At 46.1% G+C, this 13816-nt stretch overlaps 1 protein-coding gene across 3 annotated transcripts in view; it reads left to right on the forward strand.

Moving 5' to 3' along the window:
- The window catches only part of LOC140419757 (uncharacterized), a 65012-nt gene extending 51983 nt beyond the window's left edge, over positions 1-13029 (forward strand). Inside the window, exons 1-2 of one of the 3 annotated variants that reach the window (XM_072503742.1) lie at positions 10442-10541; positions 11077-13029. In XM_072503742.1, the coding sequence (XP_072359843.1) occupies positions 11177-11794 (618 nt within the window). In that variant the 5' untranslated portion in view covers positions 10442-10541; positions 11077-11176 and the 3' untranslated portion in view covers positions 11795-13029. Of the gene's footprint in view, positions 1-10441; positions 10542-10568; positions 10966-11076 lie in introns of those variants that run through there. The other 2 variants (XM_072503741.1, XM_072503743.1) reach the window with 2 other exon arrangements.
- The last annotated feature ends 787 nt before the right edge of the window (positions 13030-13816 follow it).

The raw sequence follows: 13816 nt of genomic DNA on the forward strand, positions 1-13816 counted from the left end.
TGCAGATTCAATGCGCCAAAGGGCCTCCTTCTGCACTGTAGGGATTCTATGCTTCTAAGATTCCATGCTTTGTTTGGTATAAATCAATGATTTAGACTTTGACATAGGAGGCATGTTCAAGACAATGACAGTCGTGCGGTTGATAGTGAGGAAGATATCAGTCAAGTAACAATTGGAGATTAATCTGCAAAATTGTGAAGTAATAAATACATTTGGGGCGGGTGATATTGTCACTGGACTAGTAATCTAGAGACCCTGGGTGAAAGTCGCTATAGTTTTGTAGAGAACATAGGCTGCTCTCCTCTTTGAGATAGAGAGCGCTGACTGGTACTGATTTAACCCTAGGGTCCACACACCTCAGGGAGAGACAAGGTTAAGAAGGCAGGGCCATAGTATTACTGATATGAGAGTGAGAAGTATAGAGGCACAGAGAGAGATTGGAGTGCAGGTCCACAGATCCCTGAAAGTAACAGAGGTAGATGAGGTGGTTGAAAAGACACGGACGCGGTTGAGGGCAGCACGGTAGCACAAGTGGATAGCACTGTGGCCAGGGTCCCAGGTTCGATTCCCTGCTGGGTTAGTAAAGTTCTATGACTACGACACACAGGATACTTTCCATTCCAAGATGGGAACTAATATGGTTTAATTGCAATGATTTATTAGGGCAGACAATAATTCTAATCTATTAAAGGATCTTAAAATAGTATTTTGAATGAGTGTTTTCCAAAGTTAAAGGAAAATTCCACACACCGGGTAGACACCACCCAGAAACATGCTGATGTGGCAAAGACACAGACAACTGCAAGGCACATGTCAGTAACTTGTTCTGCCGTAACTTTTTACAGACTGCAACTTGTTTTTAAAAGTATCTGCAGAGCCCACATCAGTAACTTTTATTTTCAGTATTTTTTTCCATGTCCTGAAGTAGCAGATACAGCTAACGGTGCAAGGTGGAGCCGGTTGGCAATGAGGGAGAGATTAAGAGGAGTCATAAGAGGGATGAGGGTGAAAAATGCTTAATCTGCCTTGTGAACACCCGCAGCTTGTTTAAGTCTGAACCAGACAATGTTCAAATGTAAATAATCCCTTGCCTATCTGGCCTACAATGTATAAATATTGCTTCATTTCTCAACCGGGTAGAGTCAGCTCCAGAGATCTTTCTTTGAAGTTGTGCTCTCCCAGTGGGTTGGCTAATAAACAATCGTTCTATACCTGGGTCTCCTGAGACTATTTCATATAATTATCTTCTCTACTACACCGATATTAAGTGAGACATAGCGTATAAGAGCAGGAAATATGTCCAGAATTTTCTGTTGATGAATGATTACAGATCTGAAACGCCTGTTTCTCCACAGATGCTGCTAGTACTGCTGAGTAAATTAGACCACAGCTAGATTACTGTGTACCATTCTGGTAACCGGATTATAAGGAGGATGTGTTCACACCAGAAACGTACAGAGGAGATTTACGAGAATGTTGATCGGATTGGAGTTATCACAAGGGGAAAAAATTGGAGAGGCATCAACGAATCAATCATTTACTCTCCTATGCAATGCCATGGTGGTATTGTCACTGGACTAATAATCTAGAGACCCTGGGTGAAAGTCGCTATAGTTTTGTAGAGAACATCCCCTTTGAGATAGAGAGCGCTGACTGGTACTGATTTAACCCTAGGGTCCACACACCTCAGGGAGAGACAAGGTTAAGAAGGCAGGGCCTTCATGGTAACCTCAGCCATATGGGAATTGAACCCGCGCTGCTGGCATCTCTATGCATCACAAACCAGCCATCCAGCCAACTGAGCTAACCGATCTCCCAGAGAACCAGAGTAATGCTGTAGGGACCACGGCACATGGTGAAATTTGAATTCAATAAAACTAAATCATGAAACGATTCTCATAAAAATCCATCAGGTTCACTCACGTCCTTCAGGGAAGGAAACCTGGAGTTGAACTAAATCATGAAACGATTCTCATAAAAATCCATCAGGTTCACTCACGTCCTTCAGGGAAGGAAACCTGGAGCAGATCTGTGAATCCAGATCTGCCTCAATGTGATTGGCTCTTAACTACCCTCTGAAATGGCCCAGCAAGCCCACTGAGTTATAGGACAACTAGGAATTGGGTAAAAATGTTGACCTTGCCAGTGATGCCCACATCCCAGGAATGATTCGTCACTGACCCCCCCTCTCAATCTGTGCCAGCTCTCAAATGACAGATTCATTCAGGTCAATTTCAGAACCTGTCTTTGTGGATTCCCTTCATACTTCCTCTTCCTATTTTCACCGTGGCTCTGATTCGTGTCCAGAGTCCTACATGTCTGTCCTTAGCCTGATGCCATGTTCCAGTGAAGCCCAACTCCCGAGAATGCACCTTACAGCGTTCTGGACTTAACACTGAGTTCAACAACTTCAGACTGTGAACTGTTCCCCCCCCATTTTTATTTCCATCAATTTATTTTCATTTCTTCCACACTGGTCGCCACACTACCAGAAGGATGTGGAGGTTTTAGAGAGGGTGCAGAAGAGATTTACCAGAATGTTGCCTGGTATGGAGGGCATTAGCTATGAGGAGAGGTTGAATAAACTCGGTTTGTTCTCACTGGAACGACGGAGGTTGGGGGGGCAACCTGATAGAGGTCTACAAAATTATGAGGGGCATAGACAGAGTGGATAGTCAGAGGCTTTTCCCCAGGGTAGAGGGGTCAATTACTAGGGGGCATAGGTTTAAGGTGAGAGGGGCAAGGTTTAGAGTAGATGTACGAGGCAAGCTTTTTACGCAGAGGGTAGTGGGTGCCTGGAACTCGCTACCGGAGGAGGTGGTGGAAGCAGGGACGATAGTGACATTTAAGGGGCATCTTGACAAATACATGAATAGGATGGGAATAGAGGGATACGGACCCAGGAAGTGTAGAAGATTGTAGTTTAGTCTGGCAGCATGGTCGGCACGGGCTTGGAGGGCCGAAGGGCCTGTTCCTGTGCTGTACATTTCTTTGATGTGGAGATGCCGGCGTTGGACTGGGGTGAGCACAGTACGAAGTCTTACAACACCAGGTTAAAGTCCAACAGGTTTGTTTGTTTGACATCGAAACAACCCTGTTGGACTTTAACCTGGTGTTGTAAGACTTCGTACTGTACATTTCTTTGTTTGTCTTTGACTGATTTTACCATCTCCATTTTCATCCCGCTTTCCATTTTGTTTTTCGCTTATCATCATCTCCCCTCTCCACCACACTAGGATCATCTGTTCCCTGTTGTCCTTTGTCACATTGCTTATTCTGCCATTAAAACATTCTGATCTCAGCAGCACCCTTCTCAGTCATGATCACCAGATTTACATTAGAATAGAATTAGAAGAGTGTGCCTTGGAAAGGGTCCAGAGCAGGTTCACAAGAATGATCCCTAGAATGAAGAGCTTGTCATATGAGGAACAGTTGAGGATACTCATTCTGTATTTGTTGGAGTTTGGAAGGATATTGGGGATCTTATTGAAACTTACTGCGAGGACTGGATAGAGTAGAAGTGGAGAGGATGTTTCACCTCGTGGAGAAACTAAAACCAGATGACACCATCTCAGACTAAAGGGATGATCCTTTAAAACTGAGATGAAGAGGAATTTCTTCATCCGGAAGGTGGTGAATCTGTGGAACTCTGCCACAGAAGACTGTGGAGGCCAAATCACTGAGATAGATAGGTTCTTGGTTAATCAGGTGTTATGGGGTGAAGGCAGGAGAATGGAGATGGGAAAAATATCAGCCATGATTGAATGGCGCAGCAGACTCGATTGGCTGAGTGGCCTAATTCTGCTCCTTTGTCTTATGGATTGCAGAAGGAGGCATTTGGCCTATGAGAAATGAGCAATTTATGTTGTTTTTACATGTTGTTTTTACATGAATAACTCTGGTTCACAAATAAGATGTCAACAATAGTGCTTGATGGGAAATAGGATGTCGAGTGGAGTTTTGTGTAAGCTGCAGTGCCCAAGTTGTTGTAACTGTGTACGTGACTGACCTTCGGGAATGAACACGATTTACAATAACAGGATGTAGGTGCAGACGGGGGCTTCATCCTACATCATTTTAATTGACGGTTCAAGGATGTACCAGGAGCTAACAGAAACTACTGCTAGGCGAAGCAAGGGGGAAGCCAAAATGAACATAACAAGTCCAAATAAGGAATCACTGATAAGGAAACTGCCATCGGGGCAGAGAGTGGGGCGTGTTTCTCAGAGATTGTATATAAAAAACAATGCTGTGTTAATTCTGTATGTCTGCTAATGTTGACAAGCAGCACCCGTTCTTGCAAGATCGATTGAATAAAATACTTCTTCAGAATTTGGCTAAGTGTAAATTATTATCAAGTGAGCGGTGTTTCTCACAATTGGGGGCTCGTCCGGGATAGTCTTTATTGATCGAGGGGGGCGGCTTAAGAGGAACCGAGAAGACGCGTCCCGTTATTTAAACGGTCTCGTACTTCGTCTTGAGTAGATACCCACGGTCAACTGAACACGTTCCTAGGGTAGTCATTCTGAAGAAGCAAATAACGGATTATAGTGGCTGGCACGCCGTGAAAGTGAAAGTCAGGCAACTCTGTGCACGGAGCAAGGTAAGAAAAACGACTTTTAAGTATTACCTTGTTGACTTGGGTTCGTATCTAGACATCCGTATAAGTGTATGGGCGGATCGATGATATAAGGACTCTAGAGTTTATATCTAGACATCCGTATAAGTGTATGGGCGGATCGATGATATAAGGACTCTAGAGTTTATATCTAGACATCCGTATAAGTGTATGGGCGGATTGATGATATAAGTACTTTCAAAATTGTGATTGTTTTGACGGATCAGTCATAACTAGACACTTTACTTAGAAATAAGTGAAAGTTGATTACATTACAATGGGAAGTAAAAACTCGAAACGAGACGGCACCGATAAAAAAATCCCTAAGAATATCCCACCAGAAAGTCCAGTGGGTCGGATGTTAGTGAATTGGGATTTTGAGAGTTGTACAAAAAAATAAGGACAGGAAAACAATGATAACATTTTGTTGCTTCATATGGATAAAAGAGGCAATCCGTAAACCCTCAGTCTTTTGGCCGAAATACGGTTCGGACGAAGATTGGGTGTGCCAAATTTTGAATATATATGTCAATGATAAAAGACCCTGTTCCGATAAAGAAGTAAGTTACGCAAGTTATTGGCTTCCCAGCAGGAACGCCACCCGAATATGTCCATTAATCCCACAGGGCGAAGACGTTCCCACCGCCCCTCTTAAACAATGGGACGTCGTAGATAATTTGCCACCCCCTTATAAGAATAAGTCAAAAGACAAGGACTCGCCAAATGACCAACAAATGAATAAAGGCAAATCAGAGAAAGTCCCTGAAAAAGAAGGAGGGAGTAAAATGCAATTAAGATCCGCTAAAGGGCAGGGAGAGGAACCAGAAATAACAAAAATGAACCCCCTATTGGAGAGGGAGAAGTAGGATTTGTAAATCCTTTAAATTCAGGAGAAGTCAGAGCATTCAAAAAAAAAAACAGAGATGAAGACGTTAATGGAAGACCCCTTAGGACTGGCAGAACAATTCGATCAGTTCTTAGGTCCTAATATATACACATGGACCAAACTAATATCCATTATGAGTATCCTATTCACGGGGGAAGAAAGGGGTATGATTAGAAGAGCAGGCATGCGACTGTGGGAGAATAAACACCCGCCAGGGGGAAGTGAACGAAGAGACAGAGAGAGATACAGAGACAGGGAGAGAGATACAGAGAGAGAGAGAACAGAGAGAGAGAGACAGAGAGAGAGAGAGACAGAGACACAGAGACAGAGACAGAGAGAGAGAGACAGGCAGAGAGATAAAGAGACAGAGAGAGAGAGAGACAGAGAGAGACAGAGGCAGAGAGAGAGAGAGAGACAGTTTGTTACAGAGAAGGCTGCAACATGCCTGGAGTCACTGTTTCAATACAGAGAGAGAGAGAGAGAGAGACAGTTTGTTACAGAGAAGGCTGCAACATGCCTGGAGTCAGTGTTTCAATACAGAGAGAGAGAGAGAGAGACAGTTACAGAGAAGGCTGCAACATGCCTGGAGTCAGTGTTTCAATACAGAGAGAGAGAGAGACAGTTTGTTACAGAGAAGGCTGCAACATGCCTGGAGTCAGTGTTTCAATACAGAAAGAGACAGAGAGAGAGAGAGACAGAGGGCGAAATTCTCCCCCAACGGCACGATGTCCGCCGACTGGCGCCAAACACGGCGCCAATCAGACGGACATCGCGCCGGCCCAAAGGTGCGGAATGCTCCGCATCTTTGGCGGCCTAGCCCCAACATTGAGGGGCTAGGCCGACGCCGGAGGGATTTCCGCCCCGCCAGCTGGCGGAAATGGCGTTTGTTGCCCCGCCAGCTGGCGCGGAAATGCGGCGCATGCGCGGGAGCGTCAGCGGCCGCTGACAGTTTCCCGGCGCATGCGCGGGAGCGTCAGCGGACGCTGTCAGTTTCCCGCGCATGCGCAGTGGGGAGAGTCTCTTCCACCTCCGCCATGGTGGAGGCCGTAGCGGAGGCGGAAGGGAAAGAGTGCCCCCACGGCACAGGCCTGCCCGCGGATCGGTGGGCCCCGATTGCGGGCCAGGCCACCGTGGGGGCACCCCCCGGGGTCAGATCGCCCCGCGCCCCCCCCCCCCCCAGGACCCCGGAGCTTGCCCACGCCGCCTGGTCCCGCCGGTAAATACCAGGTTTGATTTACGCCGGCGGGACAGGCAATTTCTGGGCGGGACTTCGGCCCATCCGGGCCGGAGAATCCAGCGGGGGGTCCCGCCAACCGGCGCGGCCCGATTCCCGCCCCCGCCCAATCTCCGGTACCGGAGACTTCGGCGGGGGCGGAATTCACGGCGGCCAACGGCCATTCTCAGACCCGGCGGGGGGTCGGAGAATGACGCCCAGAGAGTGAGAGAGACAGAGAGAGAGAGACAGTTTGTTACAGAGAAGGCTGAAATAAGCTTACCCTACAACCACCGCCACCGCAGGCGGAGTCTCTAAAATCATTCTGGAGCAAATAGTTCCCCGATACGGGTTGGTAGAAAATATAGACTCGGACAGGGGAAGTCACTTTACCTCTACGGTCTTACAAGAAACCATGAGAAGTTTGGAGATAAATTGGGACTTCCACACTCCTTGGCACCTCCCCTCATCGGGACGGGTGGAAAGGATGAATCAAACCCTTAAAAATCATTTGTCAAAAATAATACTAGAAACTAGGCTCCCCGGACAAAATGCTTACCGATAGCCCTTCTAAGAATCCGAACAGCTCCAAGAAAAGATTTGGGGTTGTCCCCATATGAAATGTTGTTCGGATTGCCATACCTTGGAACAATGGGAGAATTGCCCATTGCAGAATGTAAAGATATCTATGTAAAGAAATATATACTGGCACTATCTTCCTCATTATCATTCCTCAGGAGACAAGGACTGCTAGCGCAGACACCTCCCCTTGAATTCGCAGTCCACAAATTTAAACCAGGAGATTGGGTACTGGTGAAATCGTGGAAGGAAACCAAGCTTCAACCCACTTGGGACGGACCGTTCCTGGTTTTGTTAACCACAGAGACTGCCATATGAACTGCGGAAAAAGGTTGGACTCATTACAGCAGAACGAAGGGTCCCGTGAAATCACCACCTGAACAGGAACAATGGCATGTGGAGGCCACTGAGGAACCATGACAGATAAGGTTGAAAAGACATTGAATCCTGAACTATTCAATAATATGACGAAACTACTGCTAAAATGGACTATACAATGTATAATAATATTAATGTGGGGGGACGGAAACGGGCGTCTGGTTACATTGACAATCCCAGAAAGTCGGTACCCTCAGGTAATATGGACTGATCTATGCACCCTCATAGACTGCGAGTCAGCGGGGAATGGAAAGGAGTTTAGGGTGGAGTCTCTTGATTATTACCAAGGGGGGGTGATTACCGAAAAGGGGGGTTGGCTGAAAAGGGTGTGCCATTTGCTCAGTCGCAGATGGGCACCACCGGTCGTATCCATTCACCAGATTAGTGGAAATTCCCCCTCAACGTGCAAGGCTGGAACTTGTCACCCCGTATACATCACCGTAAAACACACGGCCTGGACCGAGGCAGGCAATCAGCGTTGTTCACTAAGAAATGAAATGTTCGGGGTAAAAATAAAAAATAGCGGGACTAAATGCTGCTTCCGTTTTTCAATAGACCAGTGGGCAACTCCCACTAATGGAACCGGGAACGACAAGATGGAGGAAGGACAGGGAGTTAAAATAATTGAAGTAAAAGATTTAGAGAAAGCCTTTGAGATAGAAACCGGCTATGAGGAACAGAATGCGTGGATTGAGTGGGTGAGGTATTCGGCCCAGACGCTGAAGAAAGACAATTGTTATGCTTGTGCATCAGGTAGACCACAGGCCCATCTGGAGCCCTTTCCAATGGGGTGGAAAGAAAATAGAGGGAGCACGGAATGCATGATGGCCTTGTACCAAGATGAGAACGCCTGGGGCAACAGGACCTGCACTGCCCTATCTCTGATGTTTCCTCCTGTTAAGCAGAAACAATCAGCAAACCCTCCCTCCTCCTTGGTTACCGTGACGCATCATAAATCGTGTCTAAGTCGTTCTGATACGGGACTAAGTAAAGATATGGGAGGACTCAAGACGTGTCTTGAGACTGAGAACGTGACCACCCAGGGCAATTACTCATCACTAAAAATACCACGTGCAGATATATGGTGGTATTGTGGAGGAAAAATCCTAAGACCCACTCTACCCCCCCAATGGAAAGGGACATGCGCATTAGTTCAGCTAGCCATACCGTTCAGTATAGCCTATGAAAGACAAAAGGAGAAGGGAAGTGTTGAAGGGAAACGATCTAAACGAAGCATACCCACCTCATTTGATGAATGTTTGGGAAATGGAAAGGGTTAATTGTATCCATCCTCACCTCTATTATCGTAGTAATAGGAGCATTGGTGGCAATAGGCTGTTGCAGCATCCCGTGCATAAGAGGCTTGGTGCAGAGGCTCATCGAAACAGCCTTGACCAAGCAAATGCCCCTGGGTCAGGATACCATTTGCCTACTAGAAAGAGGGAAGACTGAAGGAGAGGACGACCCCATAGAAAGAGAGGTTGAGAGGATGTTGGACAGTTTTGGGGAAGGCTAGAAGGGGCGACATAGTGTAAAAAGCAATAAGAGTAAAAAGAAAAAAAGGGGGAATTATGAGAAATGAGCAATTTATGTTGTTTTCACATGAATAACTCTGGTTCACAAATAAGATGTCAACAATAGTGCTTGATGGGAAATAAGATGTCAAGTGGAGTTTTGTGTAAGCTGCAGTGCTCAAGTTGTTGTAACTGTGTACGTGACTGACCTTCGGGAATGAACAGGATTTACAATAACAGGATGCAGGTGCAGACGGGGCCTCATCCTACATCATTTTAATTGACGGTTCAAGGATGTACCAGGAGCTAACAGAAACCACTGCTAGGCGAAGCAAGGGGGAAGCCAAAATGAACATAACAAGTCCAAATAAGGAATCACTGATAAGGAAACTGCCATCGGGGCAGAGAGTGGGGCGTGTTTCTCAGAGATTGTATATAAAAAACAATGCTGTGTTAATTCTGTGTGTCTGCTAATGTTGACAAGCGGCACCCGTTCTTGCAAGATCGATTGAATAAAATACTTCTTCAGAATTTGGCTAAGTGTAAATTATCAAATGAGCGGTGTTTCTCACAGGCCCATCAAGTCTGAGAGAGCACCCTATAATAATAATCTTTAATATTGTCACAAGCAGGCTTACATTAACACTGCAATGAAGTTACTCTGAAAATTCCCTAGTCGCCACACTGCGACGCCTGTTCAGGTTCACTGAGGGAGAATTCAGAATGTCCAATTCATCTAACAAGCACGTATTTCGGGATGTGTGGGAGGAAACCGGAGAACCCAGAGAAAACCCATGCAACACTGGGAGAACGTGCATACTTCGCACAGACAGTGACCCAAGCCAGGCATCGAACCGGGGACCTTGGCGCAGCCCTACACAGAACCACTCCCCTATGCGCACACAGAGGGGAAATTTATCATGGCCAATCCACATAATCTGCACATCTTTGGACAGTGGGAAGAAACTGGAGCACCGTAGGGAACCCACACAGACACGGGGGGGGGGGGGGACACATGTAAACGCCACACAGGCACCCAAGGCCAGAATTGAACCGGGTCCCTGGCGCTGTGAGTCAGCTGTGCTAACCACTGTGCTGCCCTCTGTCCACGACATTCTGGTCCGAGATTGGCGCGCACGGGTCTGCCACAGGCTGGCCCCGCCCCTCATTCACTCCGATTGGTTGGAGGACCTGCCGCGCCCACGCGGCCCTCCAGCGTCGCCCCTCGTCCTATTGGTCCGTCATTCGGGCAGCGGGAACTGGAGCATGCGCAGTACGGATGCTGTCTCAGTGTCCAAACTCACGGCTGGTCAGAAATAAGCGGATAAGCTGGAGGAGGGAATGGAGCTGGTGGTGGGCTGAAAGGCTTCAGAAACGCCCGGTGTAGGCCCTTAATATCCCAATAAAGTATTCCACGTTCAGAGTTTGAACCGGCAGCAGTTGCTCGGGCTTCATAAAGGTGTTAGGCCCGTGTTAACTACGCACGCGCAAATCGTTCAGGAGATCCGGCCTAAGCCCCGCCCCTTATTCACGCCCATTGGTTGGAGGACGTGGCGCTGCGGTTGGGTCCTCCAGTCCAAATCCCTCTTCCTATTGGCCCGGAGCTGCCGTCAATCACCCTGGCATTGTGAGGTCAGAGGTGGGCGGGGAGGATTCACAAACACCCCCTGGAGGCCCCAAGATCCATTGATTTTATTGTCAGTCTGCAGACAGGAGCTGGAGAACAACCCAGGCAGAGGAGAGGGAGGGAGAAAACTGGGAGTGGAGGAAAGAGATGGTGAGATGGGTTTGGATTTCAGCCCAGGAAGGAGGGAGAGTGTGTGGGATGGGGATTTACAGATTTCCTTGCAGCTCTCACACTTTATTCTGTTTTAAATCAATTCCACAGGGTATTAAGAGAGGATTTGCAGTCAGATGTCTCACAGAAATCGAACATCATTTCTAGATCTGACAATTTATTGTAAGCTGATTGTCATCGGAATTTGAACATGGAGCCAGAAAGCAACATTCACAAGAGTGAGAAACCCTACATATGTTCAGTGTGTGGACGAGGCTTCAGTCATTCATCCGGCCTGTCGAGACACAAGCGCAGCCACACCTTGGGGAAACCATGGAAATGTGGAGACTGTGAGAAGGAATTCAATTACCCATCGGAGCTGGAAACTCATCGCCGCAGTCACACTGGAGAGAGGCCATTCTCGTGCTCCATGTGTGGGAAGGGATTCACTGCGTTATTCATCCTTCAGTCACACCAGCGAATACACACTGAGGAGAAGCCATTCAGCTGCTCATTCTGTGGAAAGGATTTCAGGCAGTCATCGGCCCTCACTGTGCACCAGCGAGGTCACACTGGGGAGAGACCATTTATCTGCTCCCTGTGTGGGAAAGGGTTCACTCATTCATCTGTATTACTGAAACACCGGCGAATTCACACTGGGGAGAGGCCTTTCAAATGCTCCATGTGTGGGAAGGGATTCATACAGTCATCCCAACTGCTGACACACCAGCGAATTCACACTGGGGAGAGGCCATTCACTTGCTCCCTGTGCGGGAAGGGATTCACTCAGTTAGCCAACCTGCTGACACATGAGCGAGTGCACAAATGACATTGGAACTCACTGTCTCAGAAGGCGGTGGAAACAGGATCGGTAAATATTTTTACGGCGGAGGTACATAGATTCTTGTTGGGCAAGGGAATCAAAGATTATCAGGGCTATATGGGGAATGTGGAACTCAACACAAACAGATCAGCCATGATCTTATTGAATGGCTGAGCAGGCTCGAGGGGCTGAATGGCTACTTCTATTTAGTATGTTCTGATGAGTTGTTTATTTAATTTATCACAATCATTTATTAACTGGGCATTATTCAATTTGAGTTTCTAAATATATATTTTTTGAAAATTTAGAGTACCCAATTAATTTTTTCCAATTAAGGGGCAATTTAACGTGTTCAATCCACCAACCTTGCACATCTTTGGGTTGTGGGGGTGAAACCCACGCAAACACGGAGAGAATGTGCAAACTCCACATTGACAGTGACCCAGAGCCGGGATTGAACCTGGGACCTCGGCACCGTGAGACTGCAGTGCTACCATTGCGCCACCGTGCTGCCCTTTGAGTTTCTAAATTAACAGATTCGGACAAGTCAATTTATGGGCTCTTGGACAGAGTCAAATAGATTCTTTGTGTCTTTTTTAAACAGCTGATGATGTTTCCAGGGCCACAGGTATTGCAGCAAGTGATCGAGAGGTTTGTACAATGCAAAACTTTTCTACAGACGTCAAACATCACAATACAGTGACAGTTTGAACTAAAGACTTTGGTTATCAAATACTTGGCCTAAACCATTCGGACCATTGTTAGCTTCTGAGACAAGGTCCTTGAACATGGGAGATATGGAAGTGCCCTCTAAAGTGAGTGCAGACTTGGGTAGAATTGTTTCTGAAATTAGAATTGAGAAAATAAATTGATTGAGTTGTTCTTTCAAAGCACTCGAGCGCCAACAAAACCTAATGGGGAAAAAAGGTTCCTGGGTATCAAAAAGAGTTTATTTGGGGAGAAATAAATTGAACAGGAACAAAAACACTGTTACTTAAATTTGGGATCGATTTGAAATGTTGGACACTATAATAGGTTAAAGTGAAGAACAAACATAAAATATATTAATTCCTGGAATCCGATGGGAATGTTTAAATCTGACAGATATTATGAGAATATTGTATTGGACAGTATAATTCACCCTGGGTGTAATTCAATGTCACAGCTTAATCAGGTATTAATGTACATTCTAGTGAAGGGAACTTGTAAATTAGACAAATAAATTAACAGCTTCTCTTGGACATGTTTGTATTATTGCTTTTGGACATTTGTTTTGAAGGAAACTGCATTTGTTAGTCTGGCCACAAACCAAGTCATCAGGACAATGCAGGTCAGCAAAGATGTGGAGACAGACACCATTTGATCCTTTCATAGGGACCTGAAAGTCTAGGAATGGTTGGTATCGGATGGAGTGTGTGGCATGATGTTGGGAAGCCAGTGTGCAGATATAGGGCAGCACGATGGCGCAGTGGGTCAGCACTGCGGCCTGAAGGGAACCATCTATTTCTGATCGGTAAAAGGGTCATTGATTTAGCTATTTGAATGTAAATACAAAAAGCCCATGTCAAAATTCACTTTTAAAACTGAATTCCATCATAAGACTGCAAACACAATTTCAGATTATAAAGCATACAGCTTGCAATAATGAAGGCAGGGATATGAAACATTTACAAAATCCACAGTCTAACTCAAAGCGAATGAAACAATTCAATGAAGGTCACAATAAGTTAACATGGATAAAATGAATCTGCCATTGTCCAAAATGTGAAAAAGTATAGCAGTCAGCAAAAAAACAGTAGAAACCAGAGCTGATTAAAAGTGTAAATCACATTCCAATACACAACAAACATCTAAAGATGCAACATGTTCACAGCTATGTTGCATATTGATGATGGACAACTAACCCATCCAACCAAATGTATTTGAGACTCATCCAAGTCAATCAGCACATTACAGGGGTAGGGATAGATGGAGTCAGACTGATAACATTTTCCTTAAAGATAGAGGTCCGGGCAGCCATTTTCATTC

Source organism: Scyliorhinus torazame, chromosome 5 (assembly GCF_047496885.1).
Source record: "Scyliorhinus torazame isolate Kashiwa2021f chromosome 5, sScyTor2.1, whole genome shotgun sequence".
NCBI classification, from domain to species: Eukaryota; Metazoa; Chordata; class Chondrichthyes; order Carcharhiniformes; family Scyliorhinidae; genus Scyliorhinus; species Scyliorhinus torazame.